Source organism: Podarcis bocagei, assembly GCF_964188305.1.
Source record: "Podarcis bocagei genome assembly, chromosome: 9".
NCBI lineage: Eukaryota > Metazoa > Chordata > Lepidosauria > Squamata > Lacertidae > Podarcis > Podarcis bocagei.
The window spans coordinates 51,162,962-51,185,753 of NC_138134.1; the positions used below are offsets into that span (position 1 = coordinate 51,162,962).

The 22,792-nt window shown below is 42.1% G+C and overlaps 1 protein-coding gene across 1 annotated transcript in view; it reads left to right on the top strand.

Annotated features, from left to right (window-relative positions):
* The window catches only part of QRFPR (pyroglutamylated RFamide peptide receptor), a 31,985-nt gene extending 10,831 nt beyond the window's left edge, over positions 1-21,154 (top strand). The window contains exons 2-6 of the mRNA XM_081208147.1: positions 8,028-8,186; positions 10,355-10,416; positions 12,981-13,216; positions 14,795-14,892; positions 16,717-21,154. Coding sequence (XP_081064273.1) covers positions 8,028-8,186; positions 10,355-10,416; positions 12,981-13,216; positions 14,795-14,892; positions 16,717-17,114 — 953 coding nt within the window. The 3' untranslated portion in view covers positions 17,115-21,154. The remainder of the gene's footprint in view (positions 1-8,027; positions 8,187-10,354; positions 10,417-12,980; positions 13,217-14,794; positions 14,893-16,716) is intronic.
* The last annotated feature ends 1,638 nt before the right edge of the window (positions 21,155-22,792 follow it).

A 22,792-nucleotide genomic window follows, 5' to 3' on the forward strand; every position in this document is an offset into this window, starting at 1 on the left:
TGCCTAGCTTCATTATTTTATAACAGAATGGCATTGTTAAACGCTTAACGTTTATTGACTTATATTTACAATGGGAGAGTTTAAAAATATGTCATCTACAGATGGATAATTGGCTCGGCTTGCTCTGAAGTCAGGTGATAAAACAAATGTTGCTCCAGTTACATTTAATGAGCCGTAAATGCCATCCATTACACATCAGATGGGATGGGGGACTGAGTGACTCAGCAAAGTTTAACAGCAAGGGCATAATGAATTATATCTTTTTACTATCATTAAAGTTTTTCTTGGTTTACAAAAGTACATGCCTTGTCTCTTTTCTCAAGTTGTGCAGTCTTTTCTACAGATCAGTTACATTTGTTATGAGACATTAGTGTTGAGTATAGTATAAGGTCAGGAAGAAGGGTGGGAAGGAGGGGTGGTCGTGAAATTTATATTTTTTGCAGTGTACATGGGGGGTTTCGCGTCAGCGGCAGGTTCTCGTTCTATTTGCTTGTTATGTTTCTGGTTGGGGGACCAGGATATGGTTGGTTGTCTCTGGTTGGCTGCTGTGGGGTTTGTTTTCCTTTGGGGGTGGAGGACTTGTTGGGTCATGTAAGCCAGATCAATTTGTATGCTGTTGGTGGGTTCTTGTTGTTGTCTTGTTGGGCTGTGTATGTGATAAAGGGGAGCTATATTGGGGTGAGGCATCTTCTTCTATTTGTCCTCGTGTCAGTTTTGTTTTATTGGTTAGCTTTTCTAGTAAGACTGTTTCCCATATGATTTGATACCACTGGTTAATGTTCACCCCTGACAGGTCTCTCCAGTGTCTGGCTATGAGACTTCTGGCTGATGAGAGTAGGTGGGTTATAAGCTCTGTATAATGTGAGTGGTCATTATGATCTTGGAAGATGTTCAGTAGGGCCAGTTCTGGGGTGAGTTCTAATACCTATTTAGTTATTTTGCATATTTATTGTAGGACTGCTGTCCAGAAGGGTTGGGTTTTGGGGCATTCCCACCACATGTGGAGGCATGTGCCTGTGGATGTGCAGCCACTTCAACATTTTGGTGAGGTTCTTGGGCATATCAGTGCCAGTTTCCATGTTGTTAAGTACCACCTGTAGGTGAGTTTCAGAGTGAGTTCCCTTCTCTTGGCTGAGATGGATATAAAGGGAGGTTTAGAACACATTCTAAGTAGGTCTTTAGTTTCCCCCTAAAGTTGGACCAAATGCATTTTCTTAAAATGCAAGTCCAGGGAGAAAGTGAAGGAAAGCTAAACCAGAAGCTCATAACAAGGATGCAAAGTTTATCATTAAAGCTGTACTGAGGTAAAATTAATAGTCTTCTTGCTTTTTATTTATTTGGAGTATTTCTACCCTGCCTATTGACCAAAGTTCTTGACTGATAATTAAAATTCATAAGATAGACAATAGTGCAGTGGTCAGGGCTAGACGTACCTGGAAATGCCAGGAATCAAACCTTTTATATGTGAGACATGTGCTCTACTGCTGAATTATGCCAGAGCTGGAGGTGTCACCTCATCTTGCCTGCCTTTATATGCTTTAAAGTTCCATGCTCAGAGTACATTTTAAGTATTGTCTTTGTAACTGAATTACCATTTTAAGCCTGTTTGAACAAAGCTACTGTATCTGTTATTAATATACAAGTATTCCGAGTGAGTAAATGTTATGTTTACCTTTTTAAATACTTTTTGTGTCATTATTGTTTTAACGGGGGGAAGGGGGAAATACCGGAAAAAATCCAGACTGCTTTAAAGCATTCTGTCTAACATAACAGTACTGCTCTGCCCATATCTTTCAATCATAAAATGTTCATAATTATGCAACAGAACAGTCCTTTCAATCAAATACATTAAAGTACAGTACTCTGAGCTAGGGATCTTTTTTTCCTTGTAGAAAATGATGGTGGGTTTTGAATTGTACAAACACAAGGGTGAAAACAGATATTTAGAGACAAAGAATCCAAAAGTGTTCTAAGTATAAGCTTGTCATGCTAGCTTTTGTATTTCTTGCTGAGAGGTTATTTTAATTCATGATTTCTGTTGAAAAACACTGCCGGTTTGAAAGCTGTACTTTACTTAAGTTTGGATGCTTGGCTGAAACTGCAGTACTTTGAGCCAGCTTACAATTTTTGTCAAAACAACTTCTATGATAGAGAGACCATAATTCTGTTGCTAGGCAATTTGGGTATCAGAATGCCTTCTCTAATAAAAAAGGCTAACTTTCTTATTAGATCCTCTGCTACAAAATTGTATGCAACCAAGTGGCCTTTCATGTCTTGTCAGGTTTTTTTGTCTGCATCCTAGAAGCTCAATCATGCTGAATTAGAGAAAAACTGATAATCAAGCTGACTGCATCAGATTGATTACCTCAGAAAGGTGAAGAATGATGTCGCTCCATTGACAGTATGAAGAAGAAGAAGAAGAAAAGATAAAATTGTGGAATGTAGAGTTTGAACTTTTTTGGCGGGGAGGGGAAGTAAAGGCTAATTGTCTCCCTGAGGAAGAGCAGTTGCAGTCCTAGGCATGCTTACTTGGGCGTATAACCCATTGAACCTAATGACATTCACGTCTGAGTAAGTAAGCATAGGATTACAACTATATATTTGGACCCTGACAGGAGCAAGGACTACTTCATGCTAATAAAACCCTACATCCTTCCTAGTGTTATAAAACTTGAGGCAAAGCACTGAGCCTGCAATATATAATAATTTAGGGATGTGCAATTGAAATGTTCAAGCTGGCTGAAGCACAGAAGGCACTAGAGGAGAAGAATTCTGCAAAGTGGCTGGATTGAAGTGCGCAAAATGTTTTGATATTTATTTTATTAGATTTAGCATCACATTCCACCATGTGCTGCTACTGTCATGTTGACAGGTTCAAACCCATAAAGATGTCTGAGGAAAGAGAAGGGCGGAGGAAATGAGTTAGAAGGATCTTCAGACTTTCTGCATAGCTACTGCACAAAGACAGTTGCATGCAGAATAAGGAGGAGCCCCGGGAACTCCTTTAGTGACAGTAAGAGCAAGTATGAACTAGCCAAATTTACTTATCTTCATTTCAATAAAATGCTGAGCCAAACTGTCGCATGTGCACACTTTTGCTTTGTGGCTACTGAAAGCTTGGAGGGCTTTAACCAACTTGGGTGGCTTTCAAAGAGGATTAGACAAATTGATGGAGGATAAGGCTATTAATAGCTGCTAGCCACAATGTGGCTGTCCACTGTGAGAGACAGTTTGCCAGTTGATGGGAGAACATCTGGTTGGCTACTTTCTGAAATCCATGGGCATCTAGTTGGTCACTTTGACAGTAGAATGCTTTTTATATCCATCACTGGGGTTCTTCTGTTTTGTTTGTTCTTATCTCACAATTTTTCCAAAGAGCTCACCCCAGTAGACATGGTTTTCACTTTCATTTAATCCTCATTGCAACCCTGGGAGATCAATCAGGCTGAAACTCAGTTCATTTGCATTATTTAGTTTAATGGGAAAAGGATGTAATCAATCCAAACTAAGAGGCATGGAGGTAGGGTCAAGGCGCTAATGATAAAAGCTGAGAGAGGGGTTTTTTTAATTAAAAAAGTAATGCTGAATTGTTACATCAGCACAGTAGAAAAAAGGAAACCAGTTATTTTTCCATAAAATTTACACACCGCTTGATTGAGGTTTTTAACAAAGTGGTTTGCAAAAGATAAAACAGAAAAATCAAGAGAAAAGAAATAAAAAAAAATTACAATTTATGTAAATACCTGAAAAGAGGGGGAGGAAGAGGAACATTAGGATGTTAATTTTTGTCCTCCTTGCGAAACACTTGCTTTAGATCATAATAAACCATATCCCCACTCCTCCCCTTCGTGTGTCCTTATCCTCAACTGTGGTGTTTACTTATTTTATTCACCTTATATACTTTCCTTACGCAAAAATACTAGAATGGTTTACAGTTTAAAAATTTAAAATAAACTGATGTAGTCCAGATGGAGAAGAAAGCCATAAATACAGGCTCATAAGCCTCATTGCGCCATGCTGCTAATCCACATACCGTATTTTTCGCCCTATAAGACGCACTTTCCCCCTCCAAAAATGAAGGGGAAATGTGTGTGCGTCCTATGGGGCAAATGCAGGCTTTCGCTGAAGCCTGGAGAGCGAGGGGGGTCGGTGCGCACCGACCGCTCTCGCTTTCCAGGCTTCAGGAAGCTATCCGCTAGCCGTGGGAGACCCAGCTCTCCCAGGGCTAGCGGAGAGCTTGCCTGCACCCAGAAGCTTGGGGGGCGCTGAGCTCCGCACGCCCCAAGCTACGGGATTAGCGCAGCCCTCCGCTAGCCATGGGAGAGCCCACGAAGTCGCGCGGCTCTCCCACGGCTAGCGGAGACCTTGCTGGCACCCAGAAGCTTGGGGCGCGCTGAGCTCTGCACGCCCCAAGCTTCGGGATTAGCGCAGCACTCCGCTAGCCCTGGGAGAGCCGCGCGGCTCTCCCACGGCTAGTGGAGACCTTGCTGGCACCCAGAAGCTTGGGCCGCGCTGAGCTCCACACGCCCCAAGCTTCGGGCTTAGCACAGCGCACCTGGGGGGGAAATAATTCCCCCCCCTTTATTTCCCCCCCCAAAAAACTAGGTGCGTCCTATGGGCCGGTGCGTCCTATGGGGCGAAAAATACGGTAGTTGAGAGAAAAACAATGCAAAAAGGAATCCTGCTCACCTTCTATTCTCCCAAGTGCAGTGCTCAGGGCACACTTAGAATCCCAATTAGCATTCCATTTTTGTGTGCAAAAGCACCCCTCCCCCACTGCTTGATGTTAAAGGTCTGACCCGGAGGTCCACCCCTTCAATGGCTCTCTTTGACTCCCTTTGACTCCCTCAGCTCAATCCTGCAGGCAGTGGTCTGGAGGTAGACAGCTGAGCTGGACTCTGCCGCCTTTGGGAATTTGTTATTGCTCACTCTTGATCCAGAAGTCTACCCTGCACTTGCGTTCTTCTGCCCTGCCGGCAAAATGGTGAGGTTGCATAGCCAAACAGCTGAATATTCTTCTCACCATGCTGCACTTTGCCTCCCAGATCAGCAACTTGCAAGCAGTTTTCCCAAGAGCCTGCCCTCTCTTAGGATCTTGCCAGAAAATCCACATTTGTCCATTCCGAACATCACACTGGTCCTTTGTGTTAATGTTTCTGCTTGTTTGTGTCATTTCTGAATAGCGCACCAAACTTTTGTGTGGACCTGAAGTCCAATTTCAGCATGTGATTAATCCCGTCTTGAGTTTTTTTCTTTCTAGTTTTGACAAAATGCTGTTGGCACCCAGAAAAGGAACAAAAGCAAGGTCCTGTAAAAGAACATTGGTAGTTTTGCCAACTAGAGATACAGTGGAGCTGAGGTTTCCCCATGCATGTATGGAAGAGATCCAGACGTTCTCTGGAGTTCACGCATCTCAATGCAAGGGAGATCTTTTGAGTGTCTCATTAGAGTAGAAATGAGAGAAAGGGAACTGTGTGTTCCTTGCACCACATGCTTCCCCCCTTTTTTGCTGTTGTCTTGATCTATTGTGACATCCATCACCAAGGGAAGGTGATGGCCCAAGCAAGATGGAAATTGGCAGGCCCAGAGTTCTGGACCAGACTGTACTGGAAGCTTAAGGAAAAACATCGTCAGGACCTTGGACAAGGGCCAAGGGGCCTGGTTACAGCCACAGTTTGCTTCCTGCAGTTGGAGCGCAAAAAGGAAGTTGTCTCAGCAGCATTTTAGAGTGGCTGGCAGAGCATTATAATATGGGCTATGTAGTCAAGATGAAAGCCCCCCCCCCGCATCGTATATCCAGTTAAATAGCTGATGTCCCTTTTCTGCAACTGCCGGCTTCTTTTAGGCAGTGAGGCTACAAGGCGTAGGGTTTCTATAAGGAAAGTTCTTCAGGGGTTTCCTGGTCCTCCAAAAGTCTAGTTTAATCACTGAAGTCTGGCGGCAGTCATGTCTCCTCAGGGTCCAGGGGGCTTCATTTTCAATTTATCCACCGGGGAAGAAACATGGAGTGGATCTGTTTCATTCTCCTTGGAGCTACTATTGTAAAAGGACTCCACATCTGAGGGTTCTTGGCTGTGGCTTTGTAAAATCTATTAAGTGTCTTTAGGATTTCAATGCAAACACAGAACTGCAGCCTTGAAGCTCTTTTGTGTGGAAAACTACCTTACCCTAGTACAATGTAACTAAATATTCTAAGCCTACTGTTCTGCTTTTATTTGTATTAAAGCTTTTTGAATTTCATGTTTTTCTAAATAAAGCTAAGAATGTGCTCTTTAAAAACTAAACTGAGAGTTGTTGCTGGGAATTATTTAGCACAACGAAGAGCATGTTCTACCCAGTAAAATGAATTCAACATGCTTCGACTGAAAGCTACAGCATTAAAGCTTTTAGCATTTCTTCTGGGTAATATATAAAGGTGGCAAGGCTTTATGTATTTAATTCATGTAAGCTAACTATATTTCATGGAATTTAGCAAGGCTTTCAAAAGAACTGAAGAGCCAGCATTCTGGAAGGCAAATAAAGCTTTGGTAGATTACATTTACGTGATGTTTTTAAAGAATATTTCCATTATTAACCATCAAGACTAAAGTAGAAATGGCTCTCAAAACAGGACTGAAAGTGCTTCTGAAGGACAGCTATACAGAAAGTTTTGTAGATAACCACAAATAGCCCAACTATCATTCCATACAAACAGAGACCCTCTTCTTCTTCCTTCTAGGTCCTTCAACTACATTTGAGTTTAACCTCTTCCATTCCAAGTTGATTCCTGATTCCCTGTTCCTAATTCAACACAGATGAATTCAGAGGCAGCCTGAATAAGGAACTGAATTTTGGGCACCACTCTGCTCTCCGCCTTGACTCATATCTTCCCCACTACCAACCAGCCTGTGCATTCTGAGGTTCTGCCCATAACAGAGACTGGACTGGATGGGTGATGGCGCAATATAGGGCATTCTTGGTAGTGGCCCCCTGCCTATGGAACTCCCAAGTGACAGTGTCTGCCACAACCATAGCAATATTCAATACAGGATGAGAAACCAATGACTCTCCATATGATCCTGAACTCCAGACACCCATCATCCCAGCCAAATCATCCATGGCCATTAGCAATACTGACTGAGGCTAATGGGGGGTAGAGTCCAACAAAATCTGCAGGGCCATGGGTTCCCCACAGCCAGTTTAGGGAAAGGTTAAAGTAATTTTTCTTTGGCTATATGTTTGGCCCATGATGTAATTATTTTTTGGAGTGCGGTCCTACAGATACTATCATTGATAGCAAATCTCTTTGAAGACCGTTCCAAGTTGCAGAGGCATATGACTAAAGGTGGAGCAAGGTTATCATCGTCAGAGTTCAAGGTTTAGGAACTGGTTCCACTCACAATCCATGTTGCATTGCTAAAACATTACCTGCTTCAAGAACAAACAAGAAGTCAACAAAAGACAATAAGGTTTATTAGCTCATAAGAAAAAGCCTGCTAGATAAAGCCAGAGGTCAACGTGGTCCAGCATTCTATTTCCACTTTGGCAAACCATATACCTATGTGATGCCTATCATGAGTGCAATAGCCTTCTGTAGCTCATATCCTCCTGAAATTGCTATTCAACAGCATATTATCTCTGATTCTGAATAATAGCATTTCAGTACAGTGGTACCTCGGGGTAAGTACTTAATTCGTTCTGGAGGTCCGTTCTTAACCTGAAGCACCACTTTAGCTAATGGGGCCTCCTGCTGCTGCTGCTGCACCACTGGAGCACGATTTCTGTTCTCATCCTGAAGCAAAGTTCTTAACCTGAAGCATTATTTCCGGTTTAGTGGAGTCTGTAACCTGAAGCGTATGTAACCCGGGGTACCACTGTACTCTAATAGATCCTCTCAGGGCACTTTGGGTTACAAAATATCCTTCTGGGCACAAGGCACTGAATGAAAATATGCATGTTGCCTCCATGGGTGTATTTTGTTCTGTGGTATAGTATAGATAATGAGACCCTGTTGATGACTTGCTTTGTTTGTTTCAATCCTTTATTAGGTGCTTTTGCTTGCAAGATGGTGCCTTTTGTTCAATCCACTGCAATAGTTACCGAGATTCTTACAATGACCTGCATTGCGGTAGAAAGGCATAACGGGATCGTCCACCCTCTTAAGATGAAATGGCAGTACACCAACCGAAGAGCATACACAATGCTTGGTAAGGTCCTGGGCAACTTTGGTATTGCACGACACAGCATGTTGCTAGTGATTTCTCACTTTTGATATGTCCGCTATAGAGCAGTGGTGAGGAACCTGGGGTACTCCAGATGCTGGACCTGACCTTTGGCCATGTGGGTTGCAACTGATTTGATTTGCAGTTCAACAACATCTGGAGGGACCCAGATTACCCACCTCTGCTTTAGGGGGATGCAGCTGCTATAAGAGAAGATTAGTTTTTTAAAAAGAATATAAATGAAAAACCTACTTTGTATGCATATAGATTAAAACCCCTCCCTCACTCCAAGCATACATACAGAATCAAATGGAACTAGTTGTTTAATATATTTGTATATGGTTTATACAAAAAGATCACAATCTTAAAAAATCAAGTTGATAAAAAGCCCAAGAAGAAACTGGAGCAATAACAATACAATGATAATGGTGAAATGCAAAAACAAATGGGTTCATTGCTTGACTGAAAGCTAAGAGAGAGGGAGCCAACTGGGCTTTCTTATGGAAGGGCCTTCCATAAAATGGCACTGCTGTTGAGAAGGTCCTGCCTTGTGTCCCACCCAGGTAATGCTCTGAAGGAAAAGGAACAGGGAACAGCCTGTAATGGGGAGGCAGACTAATGGGAGGAAATGCAACTTCACATGGACCCTGCTAAAGCTCTAGTAATATTTTATAAAAGGGCCCAGTGCAAAAAACCTCTTTCGGTAAGCTACATTTTTGCAGCCTCTTCAGCTAATGTTCACTATAAAAATGACCTAGTCCCATCTGATTCCCAACGTAAGATTGCTTTCTCTCCCCCTCCCTGCCTCTCTCTCTGTCGCTCTGTCTGTTGGTGGTGATAAATCCGTAGGAGGACAAAAATGTTTTGTTGATGCATTAAAATATCCGTTTTGTTTGTGCATGAGCTGTACTAGGACTTCTTCCTTCCTGAAACCCTCATGACCTGACTTCCATATGCGCAGAATTATTGAAAAAGCACTCACAGTGCATCCTTTGAAACAAGATAGTTGGCAGAATGCCTCGAGAGCCTCTGTTGCATCCAACATACGAGATTTACCCTAGATGCCCATATGCATGCTTTGTGGGCTGATACCTTTCAGAACAAAACTGAATATGACTCTGTCTCGATAATCACTGACTGGGGTGGGAGAAGAGTCCCAGATTCACTCAGGCGTTGGCATTGTTGGGTAACTGCTGATGCCCACACCTCTGCAGGAGCCCTATGCTGAACTCCACAGCTCCTGGCCCCGCTCTCCTTTTTGCAAATGTGGCTTGTTCACCACCCTTCTATGAGCATGTGATTGGTGACAACCGTGAGAAGATGGAGAAGTGCCCTCTCCTTTTCTTAGGTTCTCTCTCTGAGCAGTTGTGAGGATTGCTCCAGAAAAAGAAGGCAGCTGAAAGGGCAGAGGTGGCAAGTCTAATCAGAGAGGGCACCTACTGAGTGCATCTCACCTAAGCCCCCTGGCAAACCTGGAGATAGCACTGAATTCACTTTCAAATTTCTCCCTTTGCAGTATTGGTCCATTTTGTGATTTGGACATGTAAAATTCCATATAAGATAAAGGTAAAGGAGCCCTGGATGGTTAAGTCCAGTCAAAGGCAACTATGGGGTGCGGCAATCATCTCACTTTCAGGTCGAGGTGACTTTTGTCCACAGACAGCTTTCCATGTCATGTGGCCAGCATGACTAAACCACATGACATATTTATCTACTTTCACTGGTGTGCTTTCAAACTGCTAGGTTGGTGGGAGCTGGGACAGAGCAATGGGAGTTCACCTTGTTGTGCAGCTTCGAACAGCTGACCTTCCAATTAGCAAGCCCAAGAGGATCAGTGGTTTGGTTTAGAACACCGTGTCACCTGCGTCCCTTGAAAATATACTTTCTTAAAAACAAAAACAAAAGAACTTGTAGCTCATTGCTCTGAATTCAGCTCCAGGGCAAAATTCATTTCACAATTAGTCCTAATTCTAACTGCCTTCCTCATGCTTGCTGTAATATCTTGTCCAAATGCTCCATATGGTCACATCACCAACTAATATAAAAATGCTAATTGCTCACTCTAATTTCCTGTTTTTTCTCTTTAAAACCAGCAATTACATCATCACCATCACCATCATTATTGTCATTGTTATTATTATTACTATTTTCAGGCATAGTCTGGCTGTTGGCAGCTATCGTTGGGTCACCCATGTGGCACGTACAGCGCCTGGAGGTATGGGTCTGTTGCATTGTGCAATTATATCTTTATAGGTCAGTTTTACATTGAGTTTCAGCATGAATAAGGCTAATCTTCAGGAGATGAATATTATGCGCTGTAGAAAAATGTACAAAGACAAGTACAGGCTGTGACGGCGCAACGGCACTTTCCCGCCTGGCGCCGTTGGGCCTGCCCTCACTTAAATATAATGCACCCACCTCACAGAACACCAGTTCCACCAATTCCTGCAGACCACCCCAGATTATCTTGTGGGGGATTTATGTGAAGGAGAACTTAATGATTTGGAGTCTCAGGCAGGATTTGATCAAATAAACAAGAGAGATTTTATTTAACAAAGGAAGTTTATGGCACAAAGTGGGTAAAACATAGGATACCTCAGATTATAATGTTATTTCACTTCAGTTCTTTCCCAGTTGTAGCACAGCTGTTGCCACTTAGTACTTTGGTTCTTAAACCTGTCAGTACTTCCTGTCAGTTACACACTTGTTAGACAGCCCTACTCCTGAGGTACTCCAAGTAACAGACCCAAGGGATCTCCACACCCCTCTTAACAGGTTTGGGAGTCTTCTCTTTCTGTAGAAGAATCTCTCCCCTCTTGACTGGAATGAGTCCTACATAGACTTTATCCTTACATCTTCTACTTCTCCTGGCTCAGCCTCAGCCTCCCAAAGAATTCCTGGCCTTTTACTCTTACAGGACACCACACACTGTCCTTCACCCTAAGCTCAGAGACTTCTTTCTCTAGCTTGTGATATATTCCTCAGAGTGGATGTTTCTACCCAGAACCAACTCTCTCTCCTCTCACTCCCTATCTCCCAACCAACCTCTATCCCAACCTCCCAAAACTGTTTCTCCAAATCCTCTCCTTTTCAACCCCCTCTCCTGGAACCCTGACCAATCAGAGGCTACCATTCATTAACCGTTTGCTGGCAGGGGAAAAGAAAAAGAAAACACTTGGGGACCCAACCTGCCCAGTGAAACAAACTTTTCCATCACACAGGCATTTAAATAGTGACCTTAGAAATGAGTATGGACCCAAGCAAATAAGGCTTGTTTCTGTTGAAGAACAACTGGTTTTAGCAATTGTTAGCTCTCTTGGGAAGTACTGTTTGCATGGTAAACCAATGTGAGATCAGAGCTGTGCTGAGTTGCCCTGTCCAGATATCACACGCACTGACCAGCTCTGCTCCCTGGCATCTCTGTGTACATTGTGGACATCTGAAGCCATGTGTGTGTAGCATTGGTCTTATGTGTGCATTATACTCCTAAATAGGTTGATAAGATAAAGGGACCCCTGACCATTAGGTCCAGTCGTGACCGACTCTTGGGTTGCGACACTCATCTCGCTTTATTGGCCGAGGGAGCCGGCGTACAGCTTCCGGGTCATGTGGCCAGCATGACTAAGCCGCTTCTGGCGAACCAGAGCAGCACATGGAAACGGCGTTTACCTTCTCGCCGGAGCGGTACCTATTCATCTACTTGCACTTTGACGTGCTTTCGAACTGTTAGGTTGGCAGGAGCAGGGACCGAGCAACAGGAGCTCACTCCGTCGCGGGGATTCGAACCGCGACCTTCTGATCGACAAGTCTTAGGCTCTGTGGTCTAACCCACAGCACCACCCGCGTCCCTAAAAAGGTTGATAGTCTGTCCTTATTGTTAGAGCAGAAAATATATACAGTGGTACCTCGGGTTACAGACGCTTCAAGTTACAAATGCTTCAGGTTACAGACTCCACTAACCTGGAAGTAGTACCTCGGGTTAAGTATGAGAACAGAAATTGCATGGTGGCGGCGCGGCAGCAGCAGCAGGCCCCATTAGCTAAAGTGGTACCTCAGGTTAAGAACAATTTCAGGTTAAGAATGGACCTCTGGAACGAATTACGTTCTTAACCAGAGGTACCACTGTATTTACAAAGCAGCTTGTGCAATGAACTTTAAAAAAAAAATTCACTGACCTGCCATTGTGTTTGGGTCAGACACTTGGTTTAAGTCTTTCTGTAGTACCGTAGTTTACTGCTTCTGGCCCTAGATTATAAGTTCAGGGAGTGTTCATGCTGTTCCTTTTTAAAGTTTACCTTGTGTTTTGCCATGGCTTTCCTTGTTGTTTCATGGACCTTGCTGTTTATCCTACAGTAAACAGATGGCAGATATTCATATATTTGATTGTTGTATTTTAAATATGGTTGTGTTTAAAATAGTTGTACAACCTACCCCTGATTTAGGTCAATTAGTTTGATCAGAAATGCGTGTCTGCTGTGTGGGTTGCACATTGCTCTGTGGTAGAACAGTATTGTGTACAAAATGTCCCAGTTTTGGTCATTGCTCGGCAAATAAGGTTGGGAAAGACGTCTCTGCTTGATATCCTAAAGTGCTAGCCTAAATGACGCAGTGGCCACCCCTGAGTCAGGGCAAGCCAATCTGTACAGGTTTTGCACAGCCAGCACTTAAACCTCTGCTCTTATATGATGAAAAATATGCACTTTTTCCTTTCCTTGCCAATAGGCTAGGAGTAAGTTCTCTTTTCTGTACTGAGTGTGACTTCAACTTAATTTGTTTCAGAATAAATATGACTTCCTTTACGATAAAGTGTACGTTTGCTGCCTGGAAGAATGGGCCAGTCCTGTCCACCAGAAGATATATGCTACTTTCATTTTGGCTATTCTCTTCCTGCTCCCAATGATACTGATGCTCTTGCTCTATAGCAAGATTGGTTATGAGCTTTGGATTAAGAAAAGAGTTGGAGATGCTTCTGTTCTGCAAACTATGCATGGGAACGAGATGTCCAAAATAGCAAGGTTTGTATAGTCAGTCTTTAGCATTCAGCATTAAACACCAAAATGTATGTAACTTTATTTTATTGGAGTCTATAAAGGAAATCCTTGACTCCCCAGCTTTCTTGAATTCTTTGAGAGTGTCAATGATCACCTGTAGACAGAGGTTATCTATCAGACAAGTTATAATTCAGGCCCAAATTACATGTTACAAACAAATGTTTGTTATGAAGGATCAGAAATGTTTGGCTCATCTCTCCCACTCTGCCCCCCCTTTTTCTATTTTACACACACACCTGGATTATATCATTCTCAGATGGTGGGGGAGCTATGTTACCTTTCTACCCCATTCAGAAAGAAGATCCAGATGTTGAGATCAAAAGATAAACCTAGCAACTTTGCAACCAAAGTTCAGTCCTCAGCAGCAGTATTTGAATGTGTTTTAATGAGTTGTTAATTATTAACCTTAGCATTATGCTTTTAATATTTGTGTTTATTTATATCATGACGTATTATTTATGATGAGGAAGTCTGTATGTTTGTTCTTCAAAATCCCAAGCGCCTTTGGAGGAAAGGCGATTTTAAAATATTTTAAGCAAACAAACAAGGGCAATTCCAGCCCTTCTCCATTAACTTCTCCCCCCAACAGTTGCATGAATGTTACCCCGCAGCTGTGAAAAATTACCAACAAAACAAAGTCCTAACAACAGGTTTTAGGGTTTTTAGAAATTAATGGCTAAAAAATAAATCAATCTCAGCACAGGCAATCATTTTATTATTTCTATAGCATTTAGCCCCACTTTTAAAAAAGCATTTTTGACGTGGGAGCCACTTCAGTGCAGCTCATTCGCTTGGGTAACATGGGAAGAGTCTATGCTGTAGTTTCTTCCTGTGCCAATGTTGATCCAGTTTCCACCAAGGGTGGAAACAGGTGTGGGGATTATTGCATTGTTTTGTGGTTCTAAAGCTCACACTCCCTTTTATATTGCATTATCTGATGGGTTCTCACACTCATATATACAGTATGTGAGAAAATTAATAAAAATGCTTTATTTCAGATGAACTGGATAGCTCATTTGGTTAGGGCATGGTGCTAATAATGCCGAGGTTGCAGGTTTGATTCCCGTATGGGACAGCTGCATATCCCTGCATTGCTGTGGGTTGACTAGATGATCCACAGTATCCCTTCCAGTTTCGATTCTATGAACTTGTTTGCAGAACTGTGTACCTTGGTCAAAGCTGCATACCAAAAAGTGTTCATATTAGGAGAAATGCTGAAGAATTTCAGTGTTGTTGTTGTTTTAAAATCACAAATTGCTGCAGAAAGGTGGAGCTGAATTTAAGATTGGGAAAATGGGAAACTGAGGGGATGGAAAGTGACAGATCCATCCACCCTTAGCTGCAGGCAAAGGTCTTCCCCAGCACCTACTGCCTGAGAACATTTAAGCTGGAGATGTCAACCTGGAGCCTTCTGTAAAGAAAGCATGTGATTTACTACGGAGTTCTGGTCCATCCCTGTCACCTGGATGCCCCCCAAGTCACCAGGAGTCATCTATATATCTGTGCAGAAATTTGTAGTACAAGCTCTCTTTCCTCTTTCAGGAAAAAGAAGCGAGCAATCATCATGATGGTAACTGTTGTGGTTTTATTCACCATCTGCTGGGCTCCTTTTCATGTAATGCACATGATGATAGAATACAGTGAGTAGCTTTTTCTTTTGAAATTGTAGTAGTTGGTTTTGTGATCAAGGTGGCCAGTCAAACCCCACAAAACTCAAAGTTTTTATGGCATGACCATATAAAATGCCCAGCACATATATACAGTGGTACCTCGGGTTACATATGCTTCAAGTTACATATGCTTCAGGTTACATACTCCACTAACCCAGAAATATTACCTCAGGTTAAGACCTTTGCTTCAGGATGAGAACAGAAATCACGCAGCGGCAGCAGGAGGCCCCATTAGCTAAAGTGGTGCTTCAGGTTAAGAACAGTTTCAGGTTAAGAATGGACCTCCAGAACGAATTAAGTTCTTAACCCGAGGTACCACTGTATTTCACTAAAGGTCTATAGCAGTGGTTCCCAACCTTTTTCGGCCATGCCCCACCTAAGCATCTCTCAAATCCTGATGCCCCCCCGCCCATGACATATAATTGTTGTTATTCAAAAAATGAACTCCTATTCACGGGGAGGAAGCCTAAAAGGCCATTAACTGTTAATAACTCATTTTTGAATTGCCCCACCTTAAAAATCAAATTGCTTCCCTGTGGGGCATGTGCCCCACGTTGGGAACCACAGGTCTGCAGGGACACTGAAAAGAAAGAATTAATCTATCATAATCGGAATAATAATTATAATAATAATTTATTATTTATACCCCACCCATCTGGCTGAGTTTAGTTTTAAAAAAGATGCCTTAATACATTTTACCATTTATAAAATTCAGCTACCCAGTACCATTTTGAGGTAGCGACTCTTTGCTTTTTTGTGTTTCATTTAGTCTCCTTCCTACACCTTTCTTTCCTTTGTAGGTTTTTTATATCAGCCATCTCCTTTTATTCTAGTTATCTGAATTGCTTCTTGAATGCCTTTCTCTCTCCCCCCCCCCCGATCTTGAATTATAGTGCACTCTCTCAGCTAAACTTCGTCCTTGAAGTAAATGAACAAACCGTGGCAGTTCATTGTTGTCAAGAATTATGGCACTTGATTTGAAATTGTGAAATATAGATGTTTGAAGGTTTTTTTATGCTATTGCTATTGATTTTGAAGTGAAAAACATTATATACTCTTATGGAATACAAGTTAAGTGAATGCCAGGGTGCGATGGTATGGGGCTTCATTGTAGAGTCATCTATAGACGTTCTCAGTTGTCAAATGTTCCATAATTCAGAACTGATTGGGATTTTTAGCAAGAGGTCCCCAAAGCCTCTCTTTTGAGGCTTGAGGGTTGGTCTGAAAACTTGGAACTGCCTCATTTTTCCTCAGACCAAAGTTGCCTTGGATTCAGGTAAAAGTAAAGGTAAAGGGACCCCTGACCATTAGGTCCAGTTGTGGCTGACTCTGGGGTTGTGGCGCTCATCTCGCTTTATTGGCTGAGGGAGCCGGCGTACAGCTTCCGGGTCATGTGGCCAGCGTGACTAAGCAACTTCTGGCAAACCAGAGCAGCGCACGGAAACGGCGTTTACCTTCCTGCTGGAGCGGTACCTATTTATCTACTTGCACTTTGAGGTGCTTTCGAACTGCTAGGTTGGCAGGAGCAGGGACCGAGCAACGGGAGCTCACCCCGTTGCGGGGATTCGAACCGCCAACCTTCTGATTGGCAAGTCCTAGGCTCTGTGGTTTAACCCACAGTGCCACCCGCAGAGCCAACCTGAATATCTCCAAAGTGGGGGCATTCTCACATCCGACTTGTGCCTCATCTGAGGCAAGTTCACATCTTAGCACTTAATGTATTGTATCATCAAATTACCATGTAATGCTTACCAGCACAAAGCCAGTTCTTAATGGGTGTTTTCTTCTCTCCAGGTAATTTTGAAAGGGAGTATGATGACGTCACCATTAAGATGATCTTTGGCATAGTTCAGATCATTGGATTTTCCAATTCCATTTGCAACCCCATTGTGTACGCCTTTATGAATGAGAACTTCAAGAAAAACTTCCTCGCTGCCCTTTGCTTTTGCATTATAAAGGAAAACCTGTCCCCATCCAGGCGACGTGGAAACTTAGGGATTACAATGAAGCAGCAGAAGGATGAAGGCTGCAGGAGACAACCCAACTCCTCGGGGGAGAACAGAAGAGAAGCATTCAGCGAAGGGAACATTGAAGTAAAACTCTGTGATCAGTCCTTTGCCAAAAGGAATTCCAGAAGGCACCTTGCTTTGTTTACCTCTGAACTCAATGGGCATGCCTCACTGGGACACTAGCATTATGGACATCTCACTGGATCCTTGATACTTGAGAATTCTTGCATCATATCCTAGGCCTGGCCAGTCTGAAGGCTTCATGTAAATAGTCAACAAAGCAGGCTTTGGCTCCTTCAGTTGTCAGCTCAAGTTGCTGATCTCAGGGACCATAGAATCACAGAATCCTAGAGCTGGAAGAGACCCTGAGGATCATCTAGTCCAACCCCCTGCAAGGCAGGAGTATGCAGCTGTCTCATATGGGGATCAAACCTGCAACCTTGGCATTATCAGCACCATCCTGTTACCAACAGCTAACCATGAGCCCTCTAAGTCTGGATTTGGTGTGTGCCTTTTCATGGCACTAGTTTGGGCCTGACACTGAGCTAAGAACTAATCTAGTTTATTCACTGACCCTTTGAAAATTAGCACAGTATAGGTGTTTACTCCTACTGGACTACGTGATGGTGCAGCATTTTCTTCTTTTCTTCAATTCCTTCTCCTGTTCCTTTGTTACGCTTCTTGGGGACTGGTGTGGAAGCTTTTTCTTTTCTATCTGTTCTTCTCCAATCTAAGAACAACAATCTGCTTAATTGCAAGGCAAATTGCTTTCGCTTAGTTAACCTTGAAGATGGCATCCTCACCAATGGTATTTGAGGATTATTTGCGTGCATTTGAAACAGACAATTGTAAACAAATTGCACTATTTGATTTTGCCTAAAATTGAAGGATCTTCACAGCAGTGCAGTGGTTTCATGCTCTGTTTTGTTACTTGTCACTAGTGTTCTTTTTTAGAGATAGGGTTGTATTTAACATTCTCAGGGTAGACCCACTGAAATTAATTGACCTAGGTTTGTCATGCCCATTGATTTCAGTGGGTCTACTCTGAGTAAAAGTTAGTTGAGTACAAGCCAGTTTCTCCAAAACCTGGCTTATAGTGGAATATTTTTTTATAACTGCATGCAGCTTAGCTAAAGGAAGTCTGTTTTCCTTTATATAAAATGTTCTTTTGCCTTCAAATTATTGGCCAAATAATCAAATAGTACAACGAAATAACCTGTAATTTGTTTTGCACTCATTCAGTGTACAAGGCCAATTTTTTTAGCAAAGTTGTGATTACAAATACAATGTGACATTTAATTTATGAAGACATTTTAATGCTGTTGCCTTTTAAAATGATTGTATACTGTCATCTCTCTCGCTTCATCATGCCCTTAAGCCCAACTTTTATTCATAATAGTTTCCCACCGCCATTACTCTTTAATTCAAATAACAGCCCTTCAAAACACTGAGCATTTGTTGCGTTTTCAAATGCTGGTAATTTCTCTTGTATATGCATTAAAAGTGGACTATTTCCATTTATCTGATTATGCACCTCATTTTTAAAGTGTCTAAAACTGAACAAGGATCTTCCCCATGGGCCACTATATTACCGTACATATGATCCAACTTCTAGAATTCTCTTTGAAAGTGTGGATTTCTCCAAAAAGGGCACCCTCAAGACATCAGTATTTCCCACATTTCTAGGTATAATTTGCAGGACTGGATCACTCAATGGCTATATTATGGAGCCACTATTATCATTCCACATCATGCTTTAAAATTTTATTCATGGCAGAGATTGCCTAAGCAACTGTGAGTGGTGACACCTGTTTGAGCACTAAACCTGAAGATCTGGATTTGCATCACAGCTCTGAGATGAATTCACTTGTCCTTGCCCAGCAGTTTCAATACATGCCATGACAGGAATTATGTGCCCATTTAAAAGTGGAACAGTGTTTTCAGAGCTGCATTTAGGTACCTCTTAAAAAAGGCGCGTACACTGTGTGCTTGTGTCACTGCAGCAAACACTTGTACTGAGAAAAACATAGTGATTTATGTGGATAGGGAGATGAGACCCGCTCCGCTGCCTAGAAAACCATTTCTTTTCATTCCAGTACTCTTACCATGGGACTAGAGTAGATGGGGATTACAGAGGGAAAGGCTGCTTTCCCCTGTCCTTTCACCACTCACTGAGCATTGTCTGCAAAAGTGAGTTGGTTGGATGTATCTGTGTGTGGTATTTTACCTGTGCAATTAGTAGTTACAGACTGGTGACATTGTCAGAATTGCAGGAGAATCTGAGTAGCTATGAATGCTATGGGAGACTCTCAGTTTCTGCATCTTATCATCCTTTCAGTATTATCAGTTGAGATGCTTGCAATTAAGGCTTAGAATATGGACAGGCTTGCCATATTTGCAGGAACAGTAATGAATAGTTGCCAAATAGGAAATTTGCTGCAAAGCAGTGCAATGATGTGGATTGTTCGCTTATGTTTTTTGTGTACATTAATGATTCTACATTGTTTTTAAAAAACTGCTTGAGAATATCTGCATGTGCCTGTGGTACTATCCCTATTCTTTGACAAAGGATATAAGATTCTTATTTTGGCTGAGAATGTTGGCTTTAATTTGCACCCACAGTATACTTTTTATGGGTTCCGTTTATGGAAACCATGGTTTTTCAGTTTCCTAGAGGAGGGCACTGTGAGGTCTAACTACATATTGCTTTGCACAGTTCTAAGAGTATCGGTTGAAAGATCAACCAAATAGAAAAATGTGTTGCATCAGAATGAATAGTATTTCCCGTAACTGGATGTTTACTAATAGGTTTAAAAGGGGGGGGGGGCAATTCCATGCTAGAAGTTAATAGCAAAAGGACTGGAAATCAATCTGTCAGTATCCTTATGCTCCCTGGGAAATGGGATTAGGATTGCAGCTTTAATATGCTTCCTGCTGTGAATTTTAAGCACCAACAGAATGCACTATTGATCATTGTTTTTCTCACGTGGAAATAAGTGGTCTCTTTTGTTGACCGTGGGCTTCAATCTGTGCTCCTCAGTTAAAGTCTGAAGACTTCGAGCTGTCAAGCACAAAATCATGTTTACTATAAACAATTTAAAATATAAATTGAGTGTTATTTCAGCAGATGCACAGAGCACCACTTTCTATATAAAACACTCAGTTATGAAATAAAATACTGCAGTGCAAAAAAGGGCTTATCTAAGTGGAACTAAGAGTGTCTATAAAATGTTTTCATATTACCCCTGGAATTTATACAATTCAGTATATCAAGAGGGTATTAAAACGATCTTTCCCAGATGCTTGAGGGAGGTTAATTAGCAGGATTGATTTTTTACGGAACTGTAAAATCAAGATGGGGTTGTGATGGGAAGTTAGCTACTCATTAGCTTTGTCTTTAAGATGCTACAATGCTTGCGCCCCCCCCCCCAAGACTTAATAGGGCTGCTCCTCTGAAAATCCATTATTCAGCACAAAATGAATGTAAACATCCACTGAAGACTGATATATGCATAGCTATCATTCACTATGATATGTGTAAAAAGAAAATACACATATTTTTGCATTGTTGATGTTTAGTCGTTTAGTCGTGTCCGACTCTTCGTGATCCCATGGACCAGATCACGCCAGGCACTCCTGTCTTCCACTGCCTCCCGCGGTTTGGTCAAACTCATGGTAGTAGCTTTGAGAACACTGTCCAACCATCTCGTCCTCTGTCGTCCCCTTCTCCTTGTGCCCTCCATCTTTCCCAACATCAGGGTCTTTTCCAGGGAGTCTTTTCTTCTCATGAGGTGGCCAAAGTATTGGAGCCTCAGCTTCATGAACTGTCCTTCCAGTGAGCACTCAGGGCTGATTTCCTTCAGAATGGATAGGTTTGATCTTCTTGCAGTCCATGGGACTCTCAAGAGTCTCCTCCAGCACCATAATTCAAAAGCATCAATTCTTCGGCGATCAGCCTTCTTTATGGTCCAGCTCTCACTTCCATACATCACTACTGGGAAAACCATAGCTTTTGCTATACGGACCTTTGTTGGCAAGGTGATGTCTCTACTTTTTAAGATGCTGTCTAGGTTTGTCATTGCTTTTCTCCCAAGAAGCAGGCATCTTTTAATTTTGTGACTGCTGTCACCATCTGCAGTGATCATGGAGCCCAAGAAAGTAAAATCTCTCACTGCCTCCATTTCTTCCCCTTCTATTTGCCAGGAGATGGCAATACCAGAGAAAGACTTCTGCAACATAAACTGATTGCAGCAGAACAAAAAATACAGGATGAAAGTTCAAATGGCTGTAGAATGAGCTCTTCACTGGCTGGGCTGCTGAAGGCTAAATGAGCAGGAGGAGGATTTATTATATAGCAAAAATAGATTCCAGAGATCCTGAGAGAAGCAGATACCTGCACTGAGCAATTATCTGAATATCTCCAACATACAGGTGGTTTGACACAGCACTGCTCAGCATTGGTGCTGCATTAGTGGCAAGGCCAGTACACCTTGCAAGGGAATTTAAATGGAAGCTTCTCTCAGCACTGGTTACTTTACCCTCTTTAATTTAATTTTTGGACAAATTTAAAGGGATTCATCTGGACCAGCAGAGGCTTGCGTCACCTTGACCAGGGCCTCAGCACACTGGCATTTTTGCCCAGCCACACTGTGTGCTGATATTGAGCCTGGCGAACGAAGTGCTGGTGGGTTTGACCAAAATGTTAAAAGAACTCAAGTTTGTTATTTGTTCGATATTCCTGGCAATTGACATTGTTTTGTGCATATGGCCAGTGACTGTGGTCACTGTAGTACTGTGGATTTTATACTATCCTAAATCATGTATTATTGCTTACACTGTTTTCATTGTATGGTTTTACTATTTCTGTACACTTTTTGACATTTTAAAATGTAGAACAGTATGTAAATGTATATAAACAGTATTCACTATTTATAAAAACAAGACGCTGTTAAAATTGAAAGCATGTATTTGGAATTGTGTTTCTGGAGGTGGAAACGAAACTTCACTTCTTAATATTTCTGAAGCCTGCGTAAAAAAATATTTAAAGTTGTGTGTCCTTCTTGGACTCTCCAGCTGTGGCCATAGCAAGGCTGTAATTAAAATGTCAACTTAAGCAAGGAGTTGGGAAGAAGCAGAGAATGGTTGAAAGTTTCCTTCCTTGAATATATAGGCCTTAAAAACAACAACCCAGAAAACAGACCTATTAGCAGATTGCCAGTCAGAATCGTTTCCTACTTTAGTGGGGATTATGCAGGTGGGAGGGATGAAGACTTGTTCAATCTTGCTCAGTGGAGACCGAAGGGAGATGCTATCTTGTCTTCATATACATCTTTCCTGAAGTAATTCTTCACAGCTGGTTACTCTAAGCACATCTAAGCACTTGAATATTCAATCATTAAAAAGGCATTCATCCCAAAAACTTCTGAAGTTGAAACCAGCTTGGGGTATTCGCTTGAATCGGTGTGTGTCTGGCGACATCATGTGGTACCATTTGGAAAACACATTTCCCAAGGCTCATTTATAATACATATGGCTTTTTCGTATGTGTATAAAAATTGCATTGATGTAACAGTAGGTTGGGCATGCAGTCAATTTATACTCAACCTGAAATAATTCAGGGAGACACTTATAAAGAAGAACAGGCAGAACACCACATATATTGAATACAGTCAGGAAAAAAAATGTGAGAGCTCTCATACACACCTTAGTGCACTGGTGGACTTACCCTGACACGCTCATACAGTAACTCATATTCTGCAGGGCTATATTTACCAGGGATAGGTTCTCTGGCTGTTAGATGGCCAGTCCAGGAAATGATGAGATTGTAGCATTAGATTCTTCACTGAGGTAGATTAAGAGTT